Source organism: Phycodurus eques, chromosome 1, assembly GCF_024500275.1.
Source record: "Phycodurus eques isolate BA_2022a chromosome 1, UOR_Pequ_1.1, whole genome shotgun sequence".
NCBI classification, from domain to species: Eukaryota; Metazoa; Chordata; class Actinopteri; order Syngnathiformes; family Syngnathidae; genus Phycodurus; species Phycodurus eques.
The window spans coordinates 22289874-22317127 of record NC_084525.1 but is presented as its reverse complement, the minus strand read 5'-3'; the positions used below and the strand labels follow the sequence as shown (position 1 = coordinate 22317127).

At 42.5% G+C, this 27254-nt stretch overlaps 2 protein-coding genes across 4 annotated transcripts in view; both read right to left on the bottom strand.

The window, feature by feature from the left end:
* Window positions 1–1543: 1543 nt before the first annotated feature.
* fam117ba (family with sequence similarity 117 member Ba) lies at window positions 1544–12864 on the bottom strand. Of its 2 annotated transcripts, XM_061683066.1 has the most exons (8): window positions 12443–12864; window positions 10942–11185; window positions 10787–10870; window positions 10090–10200; window positions 7293–7436; window positions 6494–6704; window positions 5895–6015; window positions 1544–3843 (listed from the first exon to the last, which is right to left on the bottom strand). In XM_061683066.1, exons 2-8 carry the CDS (start codon window positions 10960–10962, stop codon window positions 3618–3620), a joined length of 918 nt encoding a protein of 305 aa, XP_061539050.1. In that variant the 5' UTR covers window positions 10963–11185; window positions 12443–12864; the 3' UTR covers window positions 1544–3617. The 2 variants fall into 2 exon arrangements, with proteins under 2 accessions (XP_061539050.1, XP_061539059.1); XM_061683075.1 differs by lacking the exon at window positions 10787–10870.
* A 4034-nt stretch (window positions 12865–16898) lies between these two features.
* The window catches only part of LOC133405945 (bone morphogenetic protein receptor type-2-like), a 54868-nt gene continuing 44512 nt past the window's right edge, over window positions 16899–27254 (bottom strand). For both annotated transcript variants that reach the window (XM_061683044.1, XM_061683054.1), the window contains exons 8-13: window positions 25262–25422; window positions 25018–25165; window positions 24804–24940; window positions 23093–23265; window positions 21674–23013; window positions 16899–18599 (exon numbers count right to left, since the gene is read on the bottom strand). In XM_061683044.1, coding sequence (XP_061539028.1) covers window positions 18343–18599; window positions 21674–23013; window positions 23093–23265; window positions 24804–24940; window positions 25018–25165; window positions 25262–25422 — 2216 coding nt within the window. In that variant the 3' untranslated portion in view covers window positions 16899–18342. The remainder of the gene's footprint in view (window positions 18600–21673; window positions 23014–23092; window positions 23266–24803; window positions 24941–25017; window positions 25166–25261; window positions 25423–27254) is intronic.

Genomic DNA, 27254 nt, shown 5'->3' with positions numbered 1-27254 from the left:
ACAGTCTCTCGGTGGACAGGAGGAGCTTCCAGAAGACTGGACCACTACAGCTAAGGTGAGCAGAGAGATGGGCAGGAGAGTACTTGGTGTAACTTCTGGCAGGAAAGGAGAGAAGGAGACTTGGTGTTGGAACCTCAAAGTACAGGAAAACATTCAATATTTGTATATTGTATTGTAATATGTTAGTACAGAGGACGTATGAGGGCAGCGGTGAAGTGTGGTGTAGGTGTGACAGAGGAATTTAAGGCGGAGGTGGGACTGCATCAGGGATCAGCCCTGAGCCCCTTCCCGTTTGCAGTGGTGATGGATAGGCTGACAGATGAGGTTAGACTGAAATCCCCGTGGAACATGATGTACGGATTAGAGACAGTGGCACTGAAGAGACAACAGGAAGCAGAGTTGGAGGTGGCGGAAATGAAGATGTTGCGGTTCGCTCTCGGAGTGACTAGGATGGATAAAATTAGAAATGAGCTCATCAGAGGGACAGCCAAGGTTCGATGTTTTGGAGACAAAGTCAGAGAGAGCAGACTTCAATGGTTTGGACACGTCGTGAGGAGAGATAATGAGTATATTGGTAGAAGGGTGATGAGGATGGAGCTACCAGGCAAGAGAGTTAGAGGAAGACCAAAGAGGAGTTTGATAGATGTCGTGAGGGAAGACATGAGGCGAGTTCATGTTAGAGAGGAGGATGCAAGAGATAGGCTTGCATTAAAAAAAGGATGACCTGCTGTGGCGACCCCTAAAGGGACAAGCCAAAAAGAAAAGAAGAAGATATGTTATGTTGTTAACTGTTGACCAATCCTACGAACTGTGCTAAAGTGTTGCTGTTTCTGGACATCGGAGTGTCAACAAGATGGTGGATCACGAACACTGTGGTATTAAAGATTAAAAAAATAAATAAATCAAGATTTTGCTTCTTTAACTGCATATATTTGATATATTTATATTATTTTTTCCTTTAAATTAACATGTTCTTGGCATTGGTGTAAGATATCCGTTCATTTTTTTTTGTATTTTGTAACCCTTCAAAACACAGTTTGTTTGCATAATGCACAGGTTGTAAAACAACCATAAAAATAAAATAAAATATATGTACATTTTTTTCTCAGTACTGTTGCACCTCCCCCCCGCACCCACCGCCACACCCCCCTTGTATTGATAATGAAGTCTGTGTAATTCTACTCCATAGTTAGCCGAGTGTCAGCCATGTGCTCCTTTGGAGTGCAGTAAGCCGTTAAACGCGTCTTTCGGAAATCAAAAATATGACATGAAATTCTACCTTTTCCAAAAGTTGATAAATTTAGAAAAAACTAAAATGTTCAAGTGTTGTCTGCGATGAAACAGAGCGAGGAAATATATTTTATTTCAGACATTACATAAGATAATAGAAATATCTTTTTCTTTTTTTAAAAATGAACTTTTTTGTTAAAGGTCAAATGATTGGAATGGGCCACAGGTTCTTAATATTGGCGGTAACAGAGGCTAAAAGTCCAGTCATGAACTTAAAAAAAAAACAAAAAACACATTATTGGAAGAAGACATTTTATTTCTTGCTTGATAAAAAAACAAACAAACAAAAAATCTTAAAAGAAAAATCCAAATCAGGTTGCTGATCATCTTTCAGTGCACTGCTTGTCTGCTACATGTTCCCATCATTGAGTGTTGACTGTGAGGCGTTGACACACTTTGCAGCTGTGGCTTGGCGTGCACCCCTTTTCACCACAACCTGAGATGGATGATGACATTGTCTAGTCTTAATTTGATAAATAAATACATTACTATTCACAATAATGATAACATGTAATTCACAGTACTCAGTGGCCCAATTAGATGATAGGGGCGGGGTTGACATACAGTATATGTGTGTGAGTGGGTGTGTACAGTTGTTCACTCCCATCAGATATATGTCTATGTCAGCTGATACAATACGGCATATATTTACATCCCAGTACATTCCTATGGCACATGTAGCATGGAGGGCTGAGGTTCTCTCAAAATATTACAAATAGTAGTGTCATAAGATCATCATAAATTTGGTTCTTTGTGTGTTCTGCAGTTTTTTCGGAAGCTGCAGTCATTTGCTGATGACGAGGAACTGTCCGAAAATGTATCTTGTCAGTCTCAGTTCAAGGTGTTTGTTCATTGCCATGGTACCCACTGCCGTCTGCACGACAAGAATGTGGTGTGGGTGGACACGGTGGAGACGGACTCGTTGGACTCGGATGTCACGAGCAGACCCAAGAGAGAGGGGTTGGAGATAGGCAGGGAGGTACGGTAAATATAAAATGTCTACACACCCCTGTTCAAACCTTCTTCCACCATTAATGTGATGAGAAACATGTACAAATAAAAAATAATAAGTCAGGAGGGCAAGACAAAATAACTGAAATAATGTTGTTGGACAAGTGTACACACACTCTTATACCAGAATGTGGCTGTTTTCAGAATTAATAAAGAACATTCAAACAAGTTAAATGCGAGTCAGCACACAATGCCACCATTTAAAGTGCTTCTTATTAACACCAAATAAAGTTCAGATGTTGTCGTAGGCTTTTCCTGACATTTGTTTTGGCTTTTTTATGAGAAGACTGATGGTTCTGTGCTAACAGTGACTGCTTTTTTGTTCAAGTGTTCATAATTGCTTCCACCTTGTCTAAGGCCTCAGGCCCAACTGAAGAAAAACAACCGCAAAGCATGTTGCTGCCCCCACCCTGCTACACTGTAGGTACGGTCTTCTTTTGGTGATAAGCAGCGTTGTGTTCATGGGTCGAAATAGCTGTCAGCGTTAACGCAAAAATCTTTAGGCTTCTATAATAGCTAAACTTTATTTGGGCTTAATAAGACGCACTTAAAATGAGTTTGAGTTTGACGAGTTAATTCTGAACACAGCCACACCCCAGCTATCAGTGGGTGTGCACATTTTTACAACCACATTCTTTCAGTTATTGTTTTTTTCCCCTTCCACTTTTGAAAAAAACTCAATTCAATTGAGTTGCACAGGTTATAGGCCACATTAATGGTGGAAAAGGTTTTCAAATAATTTATCTGGGTCTTATTTTTTTTAAGAGGGGTGTGTAGAATTTTTATATCCAGTGCATAGCCACAAAGTTGAAAAAGGAGAGGGTGGCACAGACTAATGTTGCACAGCTTCAAGTTAGCTTTGGCCTTTTAATACCGATGTATGAATCTCGTTGGCACCGCCCCCTTGGAACTTCAGCGGAAAGGTGGAGGTGCTACATCATTTTGGAAATGGAGTACTGTCATCGAAAATATCAGGCACAACTTTTCCCCCTTCAAGTTTTGCTACAATCTGGCAGCACCATGGCCTTTTGTAGTGGAAGGCATATTTTATAGAAAGAAATAGATCGAGATACAAAAAAAGATATGTCTGTGGAAAGGCGTCATGGTATCATATACAGTGAAAAAAAATGATGCCCTTTTCCTTTCAAGACAATACGAATCAAATAAGACAGCAATGAGATCGGTTGTACGGAGGCGGAGGAAAAGGAGGTGAGGCAGTGGGAAGCGTTGTTTGAACAAAGACATCAGAGGGCTAGCATGCTGAAGGCCTTTTTTTTTTTTCTTTTTCCAGAGCTTTAAGGTGTTTAAGGTGCTCGTCAGAAGCTCTCGGGCTCCTCCAGGAGGCAGGGCTGGGTGGACAGAGGCACCAGCGACGGGGACAGACTGCGCAGGCCCACCCCGGGGCGAAAGTTAAGGTCTGGGGCCGGAAGCAGGGGTTTGAGGATGCTGACGAGGCAGAAGGCGGAGCCGCTGTTGGGGATGAAGTTGACCTTGTTGCGGTCGGGACACAGGAAGGGCGGGACCTCCTGCAGAGTTTTGGGCCTGGAACAACCACACACAGGTGAACTTCATTTTCTGGTTTTTGAAGTAAAGAAGAAGAAAAACAAAAACAAACTATGGAGCCACAGACATGACTTGGGAGAGAAAAAGGTTGTGGTCACATTATAGATATAGTGGGAGGAAAAGGTATATGAACCCTTTGGAATTTCTTACATTTTTGCATAAATTGGGTCATGTAATGTAGTCTCATCATCCTCTAAATCACAAGAATAAACAAACAGATTCTGCTTTCACTACTACACAAACAATTGTGTGTGTGTGTGTGTGTGTATGTATATATATATATATATATATATATATATATCCATCCATCCATCCATCCATCCATTTTCTGAGCCGCTTATTCTCACAAGGGTCGCGGGAGTGCTGGAGGCTATCCCAGCTATCTTCGGGCGGGACGCGGGCTACACCCTGAACCGGTCGCCAGCCAATCACAGGGCACATACAAACAAACAACCATTCACACTCACATTCACACATACAGGCAATTTAGAGACTTCAATTCACCTACCATGCATGTTTTTGGGATGTGGGAGGAAACCGGAGTGCCCGGAGAAAAGCCACGCAGGCACGGGGAGAACATGCAAACTCCACACAGGCGGGACCTGGATTTTTGAACCCCGGTCCTCAGAATTGTGAGGCAGATGCTCTATCCCAGCGATCTTCGGGCGAGAGGCGGGGCACACCCAGAACTGGTCGCCAACCAATGGCAGGGCACATATAGACCAACAACATATATCAATTTTTTTGATAGTGCATTCCATAAACATTCTCAGGACGGAGGAAAAAACTAAGTCAATCTTTGGATTTAATAACTGGCTAACCCTCCTTTGGCAGCAATAACCTCAACCAAACGTTTCCTGTAGTTGCAGATCAGACGATCAGGATGAATTTTGGACCATTCCTCTTTCCAAAGCTATTGCAGTTCATATCTGGTGTGAATAGCTCTATTGAGGTCATGCCACAGCATTTCAATCAAGTTGAGGTCAGGACCAGAGCACTCCACAACTCATATTTTCTTCTTCTGAAGCCATTCTGTTGTTTTGGATCATTTTCCTGTTGTAACACCCATCCTCTTTTGAGCTTCAAATGTTGGGCAGATGGATTCTTCTGAAAACTATCTTGATAAACTTCATCATTTTTCCATTAATGATAGCAAGCTGTCCAGGCCCTGAGGTAGCAGAGCACATCCATACCAACATGCTCCCTTGATCATGCTTCACAGATGGGATAAGGTTTTGATGTTATTGTGGTGCGCCATTTTTCCTCCACACATAACGTTGTACTGTATGTTCCTCCCAAACAATTCAACGTTGGTTTCATCTGTCCACAGAATATTTTTGCCTGTAACGCTGTGGAACAGCCAAGTGCTTCAAACGTGTAGAAATGTTTTTTGTTTTTTTTCAGACAGCAACGGCTTCCTCCTTGGTGTTCTCCCACAAAGCCCATTTTTGTTTAATGTTTTACATACGGAACGGTAGATTTGTCATCAGAGATGTTGCCAGTAATTTCTGTAAGTCAAATTTCAAACAATTGGTCCAAAACATTTACGTTATTCATACAACAGAATAATAGCTTTGTCTTCAACTAAACAGGCCCAGATTTAACACTGTGGCCGGGCAAGTAAATCTGTGAGCAGATTGAGACGAGATAATCATTATTTCAGTGTGTATACTTTTTGTGACATTATTTTTCGTATGCTGTGAGAGTTTTCTAAATAAGTGCCTTGACTCAATAAAGGTTGGGAAACACCGCCTTATCATTTCGAGAGAAGGTGCGCTCGATTTGGTTACCCAGGTGCCCAGGAATAATGGAATTTGTATTTTGTGCACACATTATACCTACTTCGTGGCCACAAATTTGCATTACGTGCGGATGTTTATATATAAAAAAAAAAAATATATATATATATATATATATATATATATATATATGTATTGTGGCCCCAGTTGAACCACCCCCACCCACCATGTCATGTCTGGGCCTCTGGAAACAAACAAAACCAAACAAAAAAGACCAGCTTTTGTACGTACAGGGACTCCTCAGACACTTTGACTTTCTCGCAGCCCTCTGGAGGTTCTCTCTTGAATGTGTAACTGTTGTTAGGCCGCGGAGAGGCGGCGTATTTTGGCAGCGGGGAGCAGGGGCCCAGCTCTGGGAACATACACATTTTAAAGGTTAAAGCTGACAAGGCACTCGTGGGAAGCAACCGAGTACAAATACTTTTTAAGTAGATTTTTCAGGTATCTGCACTTGACTTTCGTCTTTTTCTTTTACTTCCGACATTTCAAAGTAGATATCTGTAGTTTGTACTACTGACTTTGTCCCGAGTCTAGATAAAAGAGGGTGAGTTGTGTCAGGAAGGACAATCGGTGTAAAAACTGTGCCAAACAAATCATGCGAGTGACTCTCTGACGGGACAAGCCAAAAGTCACAACAACTTTTGTCCTTGCATCGGTACTTTTTTCCCCCTTACTTTTACTTTTACTTTTGTTCCTTACTTTTTGAATTAGTGCTTCTACTTTTACCAGAGTCTCCGTTTATATACGCGTCTTTACTTCTATTTACTGTAAGTACAGAGCGTGAGTACTTTGGCCAACGGTAGCAGCCGCACGTCTGTGTGTCTCATCACCTTTGTCGTCAAAGGGGCTGCCACCGCCGACCGCGTCGGTGAGGACGGTGAGGTAGGACGGCGAGATGGAGTCGGGGCGGCTGCTGCTGTTGCTGTGGCTCCCGCTCAGGCCGCCCCCCGAGGGGGTCTGCGTGTCGATGCTGCGGGTGCTGCTGCTGCGCTGCGGGGGGAGGGGCGGTGGCGCACGGTGCCCGTCGGGGACGTCCTGCGGCTGTCAGGCATGACACAAACAAGCTACGGTGTTCAGAATAATAGCAGTGTATTTAAAAAAAAAAAACGTGAGAAAACATATGGCTACTTCATAACTTTATTTTGTCGGTGTGGAAACAAGATGCCAGCACACTGGTGTGTTTGCACTTGTTGTCTTCTCGTATTTGGTATACTGTATACTGTCACGCCAAATTTGCTATCCGGGCTTTTAAGACTATGGCGAGGGGGAACACATTTACAACATGTGCTGGTTTCATCTTTAAATAAGAGCCACCCGATTGACACCTGTTATTGCCCAGCATAAATATCCTCACTAAGTGAACATGGACCTTTCAATGAATTATTGAATTACACAGACTCAGGAGCATTCATGTCAGGAATGTTGGGTCTGCTGCTTTTGTGTGACTCTACTCCCTCCACACACTATTTGCAATGTAGTGATATCATTTCTACCAATAACAGCGATTTATCTCGTTAGTCATCTTGGACTGCTATTATTTTGGACTGAATCATCCAGAAATGTTCGTAAGTCAAGATGAAAACCCGAAAAAAAATAAAGAACATTGCTATGAATAATGATGTCACCCACAACAATGGTCTCATCCTTCTCAGGGGTGTCTCGGATGATGATGCGTTCGATCTCCTGGTTGAGACCCTCCACACTGTTGCGGAAGCGAGGAGCGGATGACTTGGATATGGGGATGGGTATCAGAATGGTCTTGGGCATGGGTGCCTGCAGAACACACACAAGACAAAATAGAGAGGCAAATACAGTAAACCTCTCCTATTCAGAGGGTCATGAATAATGGAAAAAAAAAGATATATATATCAACTAATTTATGCCCCCCCCCCGACCCCCCCAAAAATGTTTATAATTGCCTGTATTCTTATTTTAAACTGTAAATATACCACAAACACTTGACTATCATTTCAAACTCATCTTAAAACATTATCCTAAAAAATAAATTCGCTTCCAGAAAAAAATTGTCCAAATTTGTCTGAATTTCCATATTTTCAACATTTTGTCAAAAGCATTTCCGTGCCACAGCCATCATCATAATCGTTAATAAATTATGGCTTCAATATTTGTCAGTTGAATTTTTTTATTACATCAACCTTGTAATGGCCGACGCGGTTGCAGCCTGAATAAAAGTAGCAATATATGAGATTTCGACGTGCCGTCATCAAAAATGTCTGTCTAAGGATTAATTCACCTTTGCCAATTCCGTTTTCAACCCTGGTAACAAAAAAACAACAAAAAAAGTAAATAAAATAAAAAAATGCTAGTCTATTAAATCAGATTAATTCGATCTCAAACGTCAAAAGGTAAACTCGGCATTCTATTTTGCAAACAAACAAATAACATTGTTGATAGACTGAATTGGATAGTTTATGCATGGACAATAGCTTTGGTTTCTGTTTTGTGCAATGTACTTCTTGTACACGTACAAGAAGTATATGTAATAAGAAATGTCATCACATTGCATTGCATGCCGTTTATATTGAATATTTATATTTCCTATATCCACATTTGCTGCTGACACGATGCAAATTCCCCACTGCGGGACGAATAAAGGTTATCTTATCTTATATTACAAATATTTCATAATAACAATAATAATATACTTTGAACCTGCCGAAGTTCTGAAGTGTACAGTGACGAACTAATTCATTTGCGGTTCAGATGCGGCGTCCTGTGCGGACATGTATTATTTTATATTTATATCTCTAAACACGTATTAATTGTCCTGTTATTTTGTTGTTCAGAGTCGAAACGCCAACCGTGCAAACGCGGTTGCAGCCAGACCTATGTGACAAGTGTGTTGCTTCGCCAAATAACGTATTTCAATGTTTTGCGACTGCTTGTGACGACAGCTTAGCGTTTGACATGGCTTTGACATCGTCTTCGCCTGTCCACTCGGCATCCTCCCTCCGTGACACTTTTGTCAAGGGTCATGGAGGCGACGATGAGTGACTTCCAATGCGTTGACGCCGGACGCGAAGAGAACTTTCGCCTCCGCAGCTTGGCAGCCAGGGGGCGTAACAAAAAGGCGCGTGTACTAAGCGGCTGTTCAATGTGGACGCGCAGGTAATGTCAGATGCTGGATCTTTTGTTCGTTTTTTTGGCCAATATCCGCAACAATCAGTGTTACGGCGGTAACGAGTCAACGTAACAAAAGACGTCACATTTGGCAGCTCTGCTTACAGATGATTATGTGGCATCTTAGGGCGTTACAGAAAGAGCACAGAATTACGCAAATAGGTGAATAATAATAATAATGTTGGAGGCAAGTACGAAAACAATAAGCTCCTTCCTCTCTCCTTCTAGCCGTCTTCCATAGACCATCAAGAATCTTCAGTACAGGTAAAAGCCATGTTTAATGTTCAGTGATCCATTCGGCATTTATTTCTTTTATATTGATTGTTTTATGTATGTCAAATATTTTTGTGCTAATATTTTGGAGTGCCTTTAACGGATTAATTGGATTGACATTATTTTCTTGCTTCGGTTTCGTACGATTCGTTATTAGTCAGACTTTTTGAAAGAGATTTCACTGCATGTGAATTTGTGAATAGCGAACCGCGAATCGGCGGCGTTTCACTGGACATCGTCACTGGCCAATGAAACAAGAATATAGCTCTACATCACCGGTGTCAAACTCAAGGCCCGGGGGCCAGATCTGGCCCACCACTTCATTTTATGTGGCCCGCGAGAGCAAATCATGTGCATCAACGTCTTTGATTATTGTTAAAATCTGTACCAACATTTCTAATTGTCATACTTAATAAACAATGTTGAGATGTTGCAGGCTTTTGTTGTTACCAAAGACCTTTTTTCGAGTTACTTGAACAAACTATTATCCTTGACCTCTGATTTCCAAACGAGTTATCCATTGATTTGTTGTGTACATCTAATAGTATGATGAGCTGATTTTTATGGTTGCACAGTCATAACAGCCCCCTGAGGGAAACCGTAACTACAATGTGGCCCGCGACAAAAATGAGTTTGACACTCCTGATCCACATTAAAAGGCATTCAACCAGTTTGCTGGAAGTAGCACAGTTATTTAGTTGCTCTTTTAGCTGTAATGCAGTAACGTGAGGACATACACAGTAACACTGTAAACCAATTTGTTCGCTCAGCAACAATGCAGTGTAAAATGTACTTACAAAGCCAAGCACGCTAAAATAATAAAGCAAAGCAACAGAACGTCCAAAAATGCCTGCGGCAGCAACCACTACACGAATTCTGCTAGCTTCCCCCTGCTGGCCGTGAGTGAGAATGCAGACAGTGAGTGCAAGAATGTGACAAACAAACAGGATGGCTTCAAAGCTGCCTGCATCAGGGGCTCAATCTGGTTCCTCACACCCACGCTAATGATCACCTGTGACTGCATGATGGTATGGCTGCCATTGAAGGGCGACTTGCGCTCTTTGTCCCTCCGATGACGGCTGCTCCGCTTGCTGCGCTGGAGTTGCTGACGCAGCTTGGCGATCTGAAAGATGTTCAACACGTTTTCAATCCGTGTGTTTGTCTCTGTCCAATCGCATACTTGCCATACATTTCACTTAAATGTAGCAGCTTGTAACACAAGGCGTTTTAGTTCTACACAAAAAAAAAATTGGCAGGACAACTGCTGCGTCCGTCACCGCCCGAGCAGAGTTCAGTATCCATTTGCAGTCGGTTAAAGTGTTGTCATCCGTGTTTACCTTAAAAGTTCAGTATCTCCACACGGCTAACATGGCTCCATCCGGAAGCTGCTGTACGTATATGTCAGGCTAGTGAAGTAGTATCGGTGTCGTAGTATCAGGGCATTTTGAATATGATACCGTCCGAGTAAGGACGTACAGTATTGGGACTGATACTGATTAGAAATCGATCGATACCGATTATTAGTAGTCAAAAAGGCCGATAACCGACATTTGGAGCCAATATTTACTTGCATTTAATGCAAACTATTTCAAAATGCCAAGAAAAAAATGTTACGCGGATTATTCACATTGTTTTCTCCACGTTTAAAACACTGTTGTTGCTTTCAAAGCATTGTTATCTCTAAAGTACAACAGGGAGAGTGCAGTGACCTCCTTGAGCTGGTCGGTGCTCCCGCAGGAGGCCGAACGCTTGTGAGAGCCTCGCCTCCTCTCATCTGCCCAGGCCCTGGGGGTCTGACACATGATCAAAGCACAGTCAGAAATGTTCCTGTACACAGCACTCAAATAATAAACGACCCGCTTACCTGTGTGGCCTTGTCCCTCATGTAGGAAAGGTGCTGGTGCTGGTGCTGGCAGTCGTCCTGAGGCCAAGGACCTTCCAGGTGAGCGCCAGCGGTCGCGCCCTGTGAGGGCCACAGCTGGGCGCGAGGGTGGGGGGCGGACAGGAGAATGAGGGTGGGTCCGAGGGCGGCCGAGGGGAGGACGGATTTAGGATAAGGCCGCTGATGCTTTCGGAGGAAGAGGAGGAGGAGGAAGAGGAAGGTTGTCCTGGAAATGTAAACATGGTAAAAGACAGGCTGAACCCGCTTAGGAAGTCGTCTTGTACGTCGCGGTCCCAGATTGACGTTAATCCCGACGGGCATTAACACAGTTTAATGTGGGGGAGTGGGTAGCGGGGAGACTGGGAGGCCACGCTGACCCTGATAAACGTCTGATGCCACCACTTCGCTTCAGCATTTAAAATGCAGAGGGCGCATGGCTCTCAATTCGGCCGCAGTGTTTGGCCGGGCACGTGCGTCGGTTGGTAGGCAACGAGGCCAATCACAAATTCTGCCCAGCTTCATTGCTGCATTTTGTCTTGAGCCACGTTTGATTTTCAATAGACAGATGTATTTCTTTTGATTTTTTTTTTTACAATCACTAATAGTCAAATTCTACGAATTGACATCCATTGTTTCACTTGTAGTGCACAGATGTCCACTAGTGCCTGGCTTTTCCTCACTGGTAACGTGGTTATCCTACTATATTTATACCGTACATGCTATATAAACAGTGCAATACAACCTAGCACCTGACACTTTGTCTAGTTTGTTCACTCATTACTTAATGTCTACTTACTGTTTTGCTATTTACATTGTTTATATGAATATGTTATATACCTGGTACATATTGTGTATTTGATTGCATTTTTTTTTGGTAAACATCTGCAGTCTTGCTGCCAAAATTTCATTGTACCTGTATAATGACAATAAAAATACCTAATATTATCAGTGAACTAGTACAAGGACCGGGGCACTAGTAGTGGAAAAAAATGAGAAAAAAAAAAAAAAAGAGTTGGCCTTGTTGCCTAACAACCGACGCACGTGCCGGTACACTCTTTTTTCCACATTAGTAAGACAATTCAGCACACTAGTAGAATGACGAGGGCACTAGTAGACACTTTCCCTCACTAGTAGGAGGACACTGGCTTATTAGGAACACTTACTAATGAGTCAGAACTGTGCACTAGTTACCAACTGGACACTACAAGTACTACTAGTGACATAAAATTCCACTAGTGAAGAACTAGCACTCCTCTAGTCATACTAATGGCACACAGATGTCAACTAGTGCACGGTGTTGCCGCACTAGTTATAGGTAGTAGCCTAGTCCTAGTAATATGCCAACGTTATCCTACTAGTGAAGACAAAGAGGGTACTAGTACATGGACCTTCAAGCTGGGTATCAACGATATCGAATCGATATCGTTATGGAATAGGATATGGACTAAATGTTTTCCATACCTGGTGTGTGTGAGCGACTCACCTGCAAAGGTGAGCTGTTGTCGCGCGGTGCGCAAAGCAGCATGGGAGCTCGCCGTCCACCTAAAACGCGAACGAGGGTGGGAAGAAAACGCGGAGAACGACGGCCAAATCGGTAACACATAGGCTGTCAAAATAGGCGCCGCTGGATATGGACGCAAGGTTGTTTTGTTGTGGTTGTTGTTGTTGTTGTTGTGGTGGTGTTTTTTTTTTCTTTTCTTCCTGTCGCGTTACGGGTGGCTTGCAAAAACAAAAATATGAAGAAAAAACGCTTCGCGCTCGAAGAAGAAATGTGGGGAAAGGAAGGAAGGCGCCTTTTGCATTCGGTGAAGGTCGAAAAAACACAGAAATGCGACGGAGGGACAGAAAAGACAGAAGATAGAAAGAAGAGGGCGGTGATGCTCGACTAGCTTCGCTTGGCACGACGGCAGGAGGACCAGTGTGCACGTCCAAGAAATACGTGCAACTTCCGGTGATGGCTTTCAAAATAACGTTTGGAATTTGTTCCATTCTGGTTCATAACAAAACAAACGCTGCAAAAGAATGACTCAATGTTACTCAATTTCCAGTAAACATGCGGAAAGTTTATTGGAAATTTAAGTAAAACGAGGGAATATTGGAAATACTCCAAAGCCTTCACTGGGAATGCATGGGAAGCAACTGACAATTGAAGGTAATTAAATGGAAAGGTATCATATTCAAGCATAAATATAAACATTTTTGTCTAAAATTCATTTCAGTTTCATTTGTAAGTACAACTTTATCAACACTGTTCTACAGTTATTTACCGCATACCATCCATCCATCCATTTTCTGTACCGCTTATCCTCACTATACATTAGAGGAAACATTTTAAAGTGATTTTACAGTAATTAACTACAGTAACATTGATCATGTGTTTGTTACCCGTGGTTTGTTGAATGTTGCACTTTTATTTATTTAATATATTATTATTATTATTATTTTTTTTTTTTATAATGAAACTCCGACTGTGGGTTGTGTGTGATGGAGTTCAATTGTTTTCTAAATGAAGCTCAGTTAAGCATGATCTGACCTACATCTTCTGCAAACCAAAAGAGCTCCCTTTTACCTTGTGTAAATCATCAGTACCACAAAACTTAGAAACATTGGTATGGTAAGTAAGGACAGTAAGCAAGTTTGCAGTAACTTATTGGCAACAGTGTTACCAGTAAGCCAGTGTAAAAACCATATGAAATGTCTTAACAGTCAAGTTAAATTTTTATTTAGTGGTCAATTCTTTCTTCGAAGAACAGAAACATGAATATTGAGGTAAATATTTCTCAACCCATTCAAAAATGAACAAAAATGCACCCCCTTATCATTCAAACCCCATGCAAAATGTTCAATTAAAAAAGGTAAATTACAAAAAAACACATCTTCCCTTCAACTTCTCAAGCCTAGCCTCTGCATTTTTTGTGAAACCCTTTCAGGCAATATGCTTTTGATATTCAACTGTACAGTACTTGCAAGAAATCAGCTCGTTGCAGTCACGATTGCGTAAAATGTGTTTTCCCCAACCACATAGTAAACCCTCGAACAATAGCATTGATCTGCAGCCATGCACTGTAGTTGTAATCATAGTAAAATTCACTAGGTATTCAAATACAACTCAACTTAATTTGACTGCAAAGGATTTATTCATAATATTTTCAGATGTTTTTCAGGTGCCAGAGGGTCTGTAAGAAGGGTGCACAGCAATATGACAAACAGAATATCTCATAAAAAATGTGCCTTTGATGGTTGAACTACCTGTTTTTTTTTGTTTTTTTTTTGGTGAAACCATAAGTAAGAATTATGCACTAAATCAGGGGTGTCAAACTCATTTTTGTCTCGGGGCGCATTGTAGCTATGATTTCCCTCAGAGGGCCATTAGAACAGTGAAACCATATAAATGTTTCATCACCAAATCATATTATTACCATTACACAACAAATTGAGGGATAACTAGTTTTGAAATCAGAAGACAAGGATAATAGATTGTTCAAGTATTGTTTAAGTTACTGTAGAAGACGGGTTTGGTAACAGAAAAATGCAATATCTCAACATTATTGTTTATTATTATGACAATTTGGAATTTGGGTACAGATTTTAGCAAAAATCACGGAAGTTGACGACCATGATTTGCTTTCGCGGGCCACATAAAATACATCTGGCCCGGGGGCTGCATCTGGCCCCCGGGCCTTGAGTTTGACACCTATGCACTAAATAGTGTGTTTTCAGAAAATTGCTGGTGCCCAAATTGTCCTCCTCCAATTCTGGAATCACTCCTAGTAACAAAACTTGCGCTGAAAAGGGAACACACATCTGGTCTTTGGATTTACAGGATGAAATGAAGTGAACAATGTCATTGAGTCGCCTCATTAGGTGGTGTGATTTTACTCTGGAGGGTGAAAGTGTGTTTCCGGTTCGCCTTACTTCAGGTTGTGTGACTTTGATGGCGTCAATGGAGCGCTGACGTTGCTCACCGCCGCTCGCCGCTCGTGCTGATGCTGCAGTTGCTAGGGCGCGGGAGCAGAGAGCAGGGACGTAAACAATTTTTTTTTTTTTTTTTTAGGGGCGGGTGTGGGGATGGAGGGGAAATATCGCCCTCGTGCGGCCAAATTGATATTATTTGATAGATAACACAGACAGACAACACTGCAGCAATATTCACATACACGCGTACTAATCATATAGAAACAAACAACAACGTGAAAACAAACAGCAGCATTGAGAAGGAAATCAAATAAATAATTAATACAAAATAATGGTGTGCGACTGCTGAGCACATCCGCCTCACAGTTCTGAGGACCCGGGTTCAAATCTCGGCCTCGCCTGTGTGGAGTTTGCATGTACTCCCCCGTGCCTGTGTGGGTTTTCTACGGGTACTCCGGTTTCCTACCACATCCCAAAACATGTGCGGTAGGTTGATTGAAGACCCTAAATTGTCCATAGGTGTGAATTTGAGTGTGAATGGTTGTTTATGCGCCCTGCGATTGGCTGCCGACCGGTTCAGGGTGTGCACCGCCTCTCGCCCGAAGATAGCTGGGATAGGCTCCAGCACGCCAGCGACCCTAGTGAGGAGAAGCGGTTCAGAGTATGGATGGATGGATACACTGGGGAACTCAATTTTTGTTGAGTTAGGTCTGACAGCTGTTATAAACACATTTACGGGTGCGGAATACAAACCTGATCTCAGTTTTTCTCTATCACGTCAAAGTTTTTGAACAAAGGAAATATATACCTATGTAAATAAAACCCTAAGATGGAATAGTTACCCGCTTTGAAAACAAACAAAAAAACCCAGCATAAAACGAAACAAAATTTACAATGTATGCCCATACATGGTTAAGAGAAAAGCCAGCACAAATCCTCTTAATTCCTACTATGCTAGCTTTCTGTTTGCAGATATTGATAGTACTGAGCAATTAGGAGCTGCACACACCTCACCGCACTGTCTCAATTGTGACTGCACAAACAAGTTGCCACGTAGCTGTAGATGAGTCCAATCGTAATCAGCTGGCAAGTCTTACGACAGCTAATCAGTGGAATTTTGCTTCTCTGGAGGGTAAGCTGTGGTGAAAAAAACTTGACGTGCTAGAAAAAAAACGGACACAAAATTTGGAATCAGCATGCCGATTTTAGTGTTAATCAGCATAAAAAATGTAACTCGACAGAATTGTTCTTTCAAATTGTTACCCAGTGTAATAATTGAATCTGAGAAGATTCCATTATTTTGGTTGTTATGCGATTAAGTAATAAATACGGTTGAAAACAGAAGTTCACATACATAACATAAAAAAAGACACATTCTTCTTTTCCTCTTTTAGGTCAATTAGGATGACCAAAATTAGTTATATTTTCTAATTGTCAGAATAATGAGAGAAGGATTTTTTTCAAGACAATTTTTCATTACGGTCTTCAAAGTCAGATGTTTACATACAGCAAGATTACTATGCCTTTGAACAATGCGGGGCACTTGAGTTCATTCAAGAAACACCTGTGGGCGGATTTGATACACACTGCTTCTTTGTGTACCATCAGGAAGATGCAATTTCCAGATGCCTGAAGGTGCTGCATTCGTCTGTTTAAACAATTATACGCAAGTATAAACACCACAGGAATGTCCAGCAATCATATCGTTCAGGAAGGATGTAAAGGATTTTGTAGACTACCAAGTTACGGCTCGCAGACCCCATTTTGAGACACACTATCAAGGTTGTTTTGGATCTTTGCTTTTCGTGGAAGGGCTCAGTCCCTACCCCTCACTGCATGTTCAATCATCGCTGAAGACTGTTAGTTGGCTCTTTGTTACCTGATTACAGTCTGTGTTTTTCTACCATCATTTTCCGATGTGGTCACTGGCGCACAGAGCCATGTATTATTATTTTTTTGGCTTCGACCACCAGAATATAAAATCTGCCCCGCCCCGCCCCCAATGACCTAAACAGACAAATCTCCATGTTTTCATACATTTATTGAGATTTTTTTCTTCCATAGTGTCTTGAAAAGTTGTATGGAAATTCTATCAAGCAAACGAACAAAGCAATGGAATCAAATGTCAGCCATGTCCATTGAATGCAACACAGAATCCCACAAGAAATATGTAAATAAATGCAATAATAGCTTTTTCTTGCATACAAATTACTACAGATTACAAAAATTTAAATGAGACCTTTAATGAATCCTGTAGCGGTGCTGAGCATACAGAATGGGTACAACAAACATTGACTGTACAGCGCTGGGCTCCAGCAAAACAAAATTACTTAAACACACAAACATACTGTATTCTAGAACCACCCATTCAAACATTAATTATGTGACCAGTAGCACAAATAATAATCAGCGTGCTTTGGAAGAGGGTTTGGTATTCTTTGTCTGTCTCTCTTTTGATTTTTTTTCTCCATTTCCAACACAGTTCCAAGAAGCACAAATTGGACTTTTTTAGTCTCTGGGCTGTAGTATTCAGTCACATATATAAAAGTCAAACAAAGTCAGAGGACACTGGGACAAGAGTCTTGGTTTGAGAGCATTACAAAACCAAACCAAACAAACAAAATATTCATGGTGCGATTGTGTGGAAAGAGCGTGGGGGAAAAGTCCCAATATTCTCAACCACTCGTATGAGCTTGATTGCTCGTGGCCCTTTTAAGATGCCCCAGATACGGAAAAAGAGAAGGATTGTCATTTGTTTTTCCTCTTCAATCAGGGGTCGGGGGCTAGGTTGATTATTGCGACTAATCATAAGTGCAAAAGAGATTGACAAGATCAAAATATGATTGAGGGTTTAAAAACAAAATTATAGGAACAATAAAACATGAAAAACATCTAAAAGCTACATCCTATTGCACAATTTAAGTTATGTGATGATACAAAACATGGATAGTCCAAAGCGACAAGTCTTGCATACAAAAAAAGAAACAAAAAACAACAACATACAAATAAAAAGTAGCCTGTTCTGTCTTTTAAGACCGTTTCTTCTTTTCAACCGGGCCTTGTGCTTGAATGAAACAAAAACAAGAGCTCGTGATTGAATTTCGTGCGGCGTCGCGGTCACGACGGGCAGGGCAGGGCAGGGCAGGACCAAACGCCGATCTCATCGGCTCAAAGTGCACGTAGAAAGAAACAACTGTATGCTTGTGAGGAGCGTACATAAGGGGACAGCAGATGCAATGTAGGAAATGGACGAGCAGGAGAGAACGCTGCATAGCTTGGATTGCGTTGAAAGCAAATGACGCCATCGGAAAAGACACACAGAAGCGTGACCTTAATAACTGTAGTGTACATGGGACTCGACTAAGGTCAGGATTCCCTGTAGCTTCCTCTTGCTGAGCCCCCCTTCCCCCCAAAAAACAACAATTCAACAACATGGTTTGTCCTGTCTTCACCAGAGTGGTGGAATGCTCACACGTGTGTGTCGCCGCGCTCGTCGATCAAGTCTCCGCCCCGCAGGTAGATGGCCGAAGTGGACTTGGGCCGGTTATGGCTGTGTCCTTGGCTTCGGCCTGACCCGTTGTTGTTGTTGACCTCGAGCCCTCTGGCGTCTGTGGAGATGACCCATGTGGTCGGCCGCCACTTCTTCAGGGAGTACGGCGTTTTGACGCGCTTCTTGATTTTATCGCTGGTGCCCAAAGCGCTGTCTGGGTTCCCCAAGCTGTCGCCTGCAAACAGGAATGAACTTCAATTACTGTTGGCATATGGATAGACTTTATGCTTTCCAATGAGAGCAATGCATAGAGAGGCGCTTTGAGATAAGAGTTTAATTCGTAACTCAAATCACTCATGCCTCAAATCATCTTTCTCCATTGAAATGAATGGAAATACCTTTAATCCATTCCAGCGTCTCCGCTACAAATATATATATATATATTTCTGTTTGAGTATTTTTACGGGGGGAAAAAGCAGTCTATAATAATGTACTTTATAAAAACGTAGGAATGACATAATTAAATAGAATTGCACAATCGGTGTTCAATTCAATGTCTCAAGTGCTGCTGCCCCCCTTTGTCACCTGGGAGCAGTAAAAGTCAAAGACAGACAGACAGACAATATAGACCTCACAGTAGCAACATGATGAGATTTCCCCAAAATGACAGTCTCTCAAAATGTCTGCTCACCAACTCTGGTAGGATTGGCCACTTCAACCTGAGCACGACTCACCAAGAATTTAGAAAATCGGATTACGGGTTGTGGAGAAATGAAGTTTTTTTTTTTTTTTTTTTGGTGTTGGAAAAAATGGCCTTTTTGGGGAACGTTTTTCTGTGATCTTGCCGATAGAACATATGGCCATAAAATGACTTAAAAATACAGAAGAACGGTGTAACTTCAATACATTTCCTCCTGCTCGGGAAACCCCTTCTCTGATGGGCTGACAAGTTTCAGTTAAATATATTCACCAAGTACCATTATATTGAATGTTTCAATGTGTTGCTGTACCATTTGTGTTCAAATATCAGTTACTTAAAAGGTTATCAAAATCAGAATCATCTTTATTTGCCAAGTATGTCCAAAAACACACAAGGAATTTGTCTCCGGTAGTTGGAGACGCTCTAGTACGACAACAGACAGTCAACTGACAGAGAACACTTTGGAGACAGAAAGACATTGACAAAAAAAAACAGTCACTGAGCAGTAAAGGGTTGCTAGTTATCTGGTAATGCCGGTACATTTTTATTTATTTATTATTATTTTTTTTTTGGGACAACTGTGCAAAAAGATGCAGAGTCCTCTCGCACTTAGAGCAGTTCGAATGACTAATATTGCAATAGTCCGGTGCAATGACCATTTTGCAAAGAGCGCCGAGACTTCAAGGAGTGTACGCGGTTTAAAGTGACGAGTAGTGCGATCATCTGGGACAATGTCGATTGTGCAAATGTTGCAGGTGTTTTAAGAAGTTGATCGCAAGAGGGAAGAAGCTGTTCGAATGTCTGCTAGTTCTAGTTTGCATTGATCGGTAGCGCCTACCCGAGGGAAGGAGACGGAAGAGCTGGTGACCGGGGTGCGGAGGGTCCGAGAGGATTTTGCACGCTCTTGTCTTAGTTCTGGCAATATATATATGAATTTCCCTTCATGTGTTAGCATTAACATTGGATTTGAGGCTAAGCTAGGTGTTTGTTTTAATACAGGTGTCATCCTCCTAGTTCGTTTAGTTTGACAGTGAATTGGGAGTGGCATTAAACAGCTTGAAGCCTCTTTTTTTTTTTTAAGAATTGTTCAGTTTGCCCAAGTGAAACAATCATTAACAATTGCGAAATGAGTAGAGTTCACTGGCACCACAAAGCGCTTGTATCTCAATTTTGAAACATTAAAAAATAAAACAAAACCGCCAAAGGACGGCTTGTATCTTGAAAAAGTCTTAATTCGGGTCACACATATTTCAATGCAACACTACGCATTTTGGGGGGGAACCTATCCTCCAATATTGGCAGAAAAACTCACTCAGTCACCGTTTTTTTGTGCTCAGGCAAAATCAATCAAATTATTACTTTAGTGCCATCTTACTGTTGCTGTTAGGTTTGATTGATGATGCTTTTTGTCCGCATTTGAGATGTCCTGTTTTTCGTGCACAGTTTAACTGAAACAGAGTTTGTGTTTGCTTCTCGATGCAGCTAATGGCCAGTGTAGTCCACTTTGCCGTTACAATTTGCTTGTATTCCCTGACATTTATTTTTGTGTGGCAATGTCAAAACGTGATGACTTACTGTTTGTGTAAAGCGCTAGTGCATACGCCCGTCATGATAATTATGTCGACTTATCGTTCGATATATAAAATGGACACGACGGTTTTCCCGGACTCGATACAATTCTCATTGTTGTGGTGGGCCATGAGCCGACGGCTGTGTCATTAGCCGCTTGCGGGCTCGTGGAACGCCGGCGGGAGGTGTTGGCTCTGTCCGATACCCCACAGCCCTGCTCCATGTGCAGTGCGTAGCACACAACAGAGACACTAAAGTTTATTATGTTTGCTAGTTGACGAGCTAAACAGCTCGCTCTGCCGCAGCGATGTCGTTTAAAACGTCAGCGTCTTGCTCAGAGTTACACGCATGAGAAAGTTAACCGTTTCTTAAGCATAACCTCAGCGGCACACGTTATTCAGCCAGTCGTTGTTACAGCTAACATATTTGATTGACAGGTGATGGGCACGACTCCAGCGGACCAATCACACAGTCCTTCAGCTCGAGGGTGGGCCTTATTTTTCATGATTTCAGAGGTATAAATATAATAATAATAAAAGAAAATAAATATATATTTTCTCGTTTATCGTGATAGTTTTTGGGGAAAATATATCGTTCTAAAAAATGTGTTATCGTGACAGGCTTACTAGTACACATTTTTGTCCACCATGTCACGTCAGCTTGTGCTAGCATGTTCTATTAGGCTGGTATGCTAGCTGATACTATTGATGAGCCTCGTGAAGGTGGTAGCCCCTTATGTTGTGACAAGCGGTCACTAAATTCAACACTGTGAGCTCTATTGTTGTAACACTGTAAGACCGGGTCTTTGTCTCAAGAACACATTTTGAAGGTTTTGATCTCATCTCGGACTGGCCGGACTCTGGATTTTCCGTCGAGAACGGCACTGATCTGCCCTTTTTCAAATTCAAATTCATTGTGAAGCACTTGGTAAATCAACAGGTACCTTCAATTCATGTGTTACTAACCCCCCACCGCCGTAATGACTGCAACCTTCGCGGTGTTGTGACTGAGGAAACTGGAAATATTAATTGATGTCTCACATAATGAGGCCAGGTCCTGTGTGGTGAAGGACAGGTCCAAGGAGTTGGGTCTCTCAGGTCTCCGAACTCTGGGCTGCCTGAGCAGGGACTCGTCTCGCATGGTGACCGTCGCCGGGAAGTCCGAGGCACCGGAGCAGAGCCCGGGGCTTTCTCCCGGAGGTCCGGTGGGAGCCCCGCTTCCTCCTTCCGTACCAGTGTCCTCATCTCCGCCTCCATCGCTCTCGCCTCCGCTGTTGCCATCGTCCCGGCCATGGCCCGTGTTGCTGTTGTTGTTGTTGGTGTTCGGTCGGGCCGAGCGCAGCGCGGCCACGCTTGAAGACGGGTCCCTGGGATCCGGCTGCTCACGGCTAAGAAGCGGCTCGTGTTCGTCGGGGCTGGCCGTGATGACGCCGAGGCTGAGACGACTGTCATCGGAGCGCAACGCTCCGTTTCCGTTGTGAATGACACCGGATCCTCCAAAACCCGTATCTCCACTTATGGCCCCGGAAGAGACAATGCCGCTGTTGTGACCGTTAATGGCGCCATTTATGCTGGCGTTAGCGTGCACATCTCGTAGAGCGGGTATATTGTTTATGCCCACGCCTCGATGAGCTTCTGCATCCATGTTTGGGCCCGTTACTGCACCGCTGTTAATCTTGGATCCCTCCACCTGCCGTAGGTTGGACTTCCCCGAGCGTCCGAACTTGAACCTGAGCGAAGAGGATGACGATTCCTTCTTGGCTGACTTGTTACGCAGGGACAAGCTAGATGGCCTTTTGGGCAGGTTCTGCTGCTTGGGCAGAGGGAAGACGGTGGCAGGCATGGAGGCAGCGGGTTCGGACGTACCCGAGGCCTCACTTGCCATCTTGATGAGGGGGTACAGCAAGCTGGAACTTCCTGGGCTCAGAGGGTCTGGCGAGCAGAACTGCTTTTGCGAGTGCTCCATAAGGTTCTCATCTGAGCTCTCTTTCAGGTTCTTGTCGACCTCTTTGGGATCAAGCTTGGTGGTCTCCAGGTCTTCCTGAGTTAGGTGGAGGCAGACAGGGACTGTGGCGCACCCCGTTGGCCCCTCGGACTCAGAAATGATCGTGGTGGTCGTGGTGGAGGCTGAGGGGCTCCCTCTGAGACCCAAGCAAGCCCCGCTGGTGCTGCTAGCCTCTGGGCTGGGCAGTCGGGCGTTAGCTTGCTGCTGGCGTTCTTGGTTGATCGAGTTCCTGTTCCTTTCCACGGGTCCACCCCCGACTCTGCCACCTGCAGAGCTTGTGGTATCGGCCTGCATGTTTTTGGCCATGCCCTCGTGCTCTTCGATGTAAGTCGAGGAATGGTCGCCATACGGGCCAGACTTGGGTGTCACGCGGTTTCTGGATGGAAATGGGAGAAAGAATTTCTGGTTTTAAAGCGCAGCCATTAAAACAGGTGAAGAACCCCTAAGAATTTTACCTCTCATTGTGCAGTGTGGTCGACATGGGGTTGAGTGTGGGGCTGACTGATTTGGAGCGGTCCCAAATGAGGAGCAACTCTGCCAGCCGTTCCTCTGCACCCTGGGCTGTGAGGCGGGCCTCTGCATCCTGGTCCCAGCAGTCCTCCATCGTCTCTTTTAGAGAACGAACCGCCTGCCAGATAAGACACATAGTAATCGCCTGCAAACTGTATCTATAGCCCCCATTTTCAAGCTGGGGAGCCATAGCTTGAAGGTCCAAAAAATGTTTTGCAAATGCAGTATACTCGGGGGATAAGGATTGAGACCTGCCAAAAAATGGGTGAAAAACTGCAAATAATTGACACCCTCCTCTAAAACATTTAGAATTGCCTATGCTAATGGTTTAAATGGTAAATAAACAACAAACCATGATCCACAATAAAAAAAATAAATAAATAAAATAAAAAATAAAAAATACACAATAAAAAAAAAAAAGAAATTCCAAACTCATCTTGCAATATCCATCCATCCATTGTCTGAGCCACTTCTCCTCACTAGGGTCGCGGGCGTGCTGGAGCCTATCCCAGCTGTCATCGGGCAGGAGGCGGGGTACACCCTGAACTGGTTGCCAGCCAATCGCAGGGAACATAGGAACAAACAACCATTCGCACTCACTGTCGTGCCTACGGGCAATTTAGAGTCTCCAATCAATGCATGTTTTTGGGATGTGGGAGGAAACCGGAGTGCCCGGAGAAAACCCACGCAGGCACGGGGAGAACATGCAAACTCCACACAGGCGGGGCCGGGGATTGAACCCGGGTCCTCAGAACTGTGAGGCTGACGCTCTAACCAGTCGCCCACCGTGTCGCCCATCTTGCAATATTATTGTTAAAAATAAATGGCTTACTTACACATGATCTGAGTTCGAAAACATGCACCAGATGTGAAAGACAAGCTCATCCGTGAAATAATTTATTGAACTGAGTTATGTACGAGTTGATGTGTGCGTGTTCATTATTAATATTTGTATTTTTTTTCAAGGTCCTGTCTTAAAAACTGAATATACTGTCCTGTCCAAAAGTACATTTCAACTCTTATTGCCAGGTATTTACAGCTGGATCTGATACACAATTGATTATTTTAGTTTTATAGAAATTATTAATATTGGTCACAGAACACCACATTTAGATGACCAAACTTAGTGAAAAAGAATAGATTAAATAGATTAAAGTGAATAACATTCAATATTTAGTTTGAAATCATTTGCTCGCAATACAGCAAATCCCCACTATATCACAGTTCACGATCCCACTATAACGTAGATTTTTTTGGGTAAGTGTTATTAGAGTTGTTACTCTATTTTTTTTATACTGTTTGTACGATATTTTTCTGTTAGCCATTGCTCTTGCTCGCTCAATATCCATTGTTATAAGTGTTTAAATGTGTTTGTATTGTTTTAAAAGTTTGTTTAAAGACCTTACAAAATTTAAGCGCTGTAAATGTTATGAAAATATGCCAAATATGTATTTAAATAGGGAATTTCTATATCGAGGATTTCACTTGTTGCAGGGGTGGTCTGGAACGTAACGTGGGGTTTACGATATCTGTGTCAAACCTTTGACCCACCGATATCAAGCATTTGCATTTAATTAGTGACATTCCTCTCCACATTTTGCTATTCTGACATTTTTGTTGCTCCCCTTCTGACTCTTCTCTTCCTCACACACATACCAAGCTGTTCTCTTTCCAGGCTTCTGGGAATTTGGGCCGCTGTTTCTCCCTCGACACCAGCACTTGCATATCCTCGAACGTCGGGTGGTTCCCGACCTCCGCCTGGAAGGCCATCTGGTACTCTGGTACAGATTCGCCTAGAGGAGAGATGTGAAATTTAGGAACCAGTTTTATGCTCCGACTTTGAAAAACGCGTGTGCGTGTCAAGTCTTACCAGGGAAAAGGTCTGTGCATCTCATGAAGGTCTCCCAGTAGATCAGGCCCAGAGCGTACATGTCCACCTGCTTCAGCGCAGACTCACAGTCCCTCAGATTCACTGCACCCTCCAGCACCTCTGGCGCCATGTAGCGGATGGTGCCCACCTACGAAATTACATTTTGAACACTTATTGGCATGCCCACTGCATTCCCTTGATTAAATTCTCCTTCAAGTAACTGTTACCAAGGGTTTGCTCTCACCTCACTGATAGCAGCGTTTTCCTCCTCCCCGTGGCGTGCCAGCCTGTTACCAGTCAGCTTCATAGACAAGCCGAAGTCGATGATTACGCAAGTGCCATCGGCCTTAACAAGAATATTCCGACTGTTCAGATCCCTGTGGGAGACCGCTGGCTTGTACATGTCTTTGAAAGAAGGAAGGAAGAAATGTGAGACAATATTTGATAATGGAGGTCATGGTGCTTCTAAAATTGATTCAGTTGAGGAACATTGCGCTTTTAAAACAAGATACAATGTGCATAACCAGCTGAAAAATAAACAGATTTAGGCCTAGCAGTTAGATAGGGATAGCTACAGCTCCTATCTCGTACCTTGACTTACAAGTGCCCTTACTTTTTTTTATTATTATTATTTTTTTAAAACTTTTTTTGAGTTATGAGACATCGTGTGTTTTAGCTTTGTGTTGCGGGCCAAAATATGAGTTACAAGTGAGCTTCTGATATGGTGCTGCTCGAGTGAAGTTGGGGAAAAAAGTCACAGTCACTGGCACACTTACAGCCAATTATTGATGGAACAAGCAGGCAAACACAAATAGGGAACGAAAACACACAACGAGCATGAAGAAGACGTTAGTCACGTGGAAAGTCAAGAGCTCCTGAGCTCCTTCACTAGGCCACGGCCCATTAAAGGCACACATCAACACACGGATATGCGACTGTACTACTTACTGCATGTGTGTGTGTGAGAGAGACTTTCGACTTAATTACAGTTCATATAACCACTTTATTTCTTTACATTGTCTTCAATTGTATTTTTATATTTATAGCTGAAAAAACGGGGTTATTTTTCTTTATTAGAACCGTAACAAAAAAAAGCTGCTTCATTGAGGTGGCTGGAACAGATTAATGGCATTTCAATTTCAATGGGGAAAACAGATTTAAAATATTAGAGGGCATTCAGTTACGAGCTTTGTAAAGCAACAAATTAAACTTGTAAATTAAGATACCACAGCATAGATAATTTTACACTTGAGACTATGTGAGTCCCGGATGCACATGTCTAGGAAACAATGAGTCCCAACCTGGGAACAATGAGTCCCTGTAGTTTATCATCGCAAAATACAGATACAGTAATCCTCTGCTATATCATGGTTCTTGCTTTGCGGCCACGCTATATTTCAGATTTTTGTTATTATTTACTATTATTTTATACAGTTTTTGCAATATTTTTATGTTAGCCATTACTCTTGCTCTCTCTCAACATATATGTGTTTAGGGCTGTCACAATAGCAAATTGTTTTGGATGATATATTTTCCCCAAAATTATTACGACAAACGATAGTTTTGTTGATTTTTTTTATGCCATTGATAAAATGATAGAGCATAATAATGCAAGTACATCCTTTTTCAGAACAATTCACTTTTAATTCGAGGAATAACAAACATTGACATTGTAATGTGGAACAGGCAATATACAGCCAATTAAGTTTCCAGTTGGTTAAGAAAATGTGCAAAGTATAGCAAATTGAATCAGCACATGTAGATCAAAGCGTGTTTTGATTCAATTCATTTGTGCCATTTAATCTTTAGTATTTAGTCTGCAGCCTTTTTTTTTTGTTTTTTTTGTTGTTGTTTTTTTTTAAAACGCTGCTTTGTCAACATGTTCAATGGCTACATCTCTTACAATAGTGAGTAACGCTAGACTGTATATAATGTGAGCATACATGTGCCACGTTTGTATTTGCATTGTTTGGGCAAAATGTTCCGTTACTACAACCTGACGGGAAATGTGTGTGTTTTCTGTTACCAGAATCCCATCTGAAGAAATTGGGTGGGATGGTTGTGTTTAAAGTTGATTTTGTCACTTTGAGGTTGAAGTTGTGTTGCCTTTGTTGCGACTTCATACAAATTCAACATACCAGCTCAGTGGTGTTAGCCGGATGGCCGCGTTCATCTGGCTTGAATCTAAAATGTTCCCACATTGTCACGGTGGTGTGAGGCTTTGGAACTAATTCCAT

What these genes read in the sequence shown, in the direction of transcription:
- fam117ba (XM_061683066.1), bottom strand. Translation starts at nt 10,962, where the DNA reads ATGAGGGACAAGGCCACACAG. An exon ending in GCACCGACCAGCTCAAGGAG is followed by an intron (nt 10,201 to 10,786) that starts GTCACTGCACTC and finishes AACATCTTTCAG; the next exon opens with ATCGCCAAGCTGCGTCAGCA. An exon ending in ATACCATCATGCAGTCACAG is followed by an intron (nt 7,437 to 10,089) that starts GTGATCATTAGC and finishes TGTGTTCTGCAG; the next exon opens with GCACCCATGCCCAAGACCAT.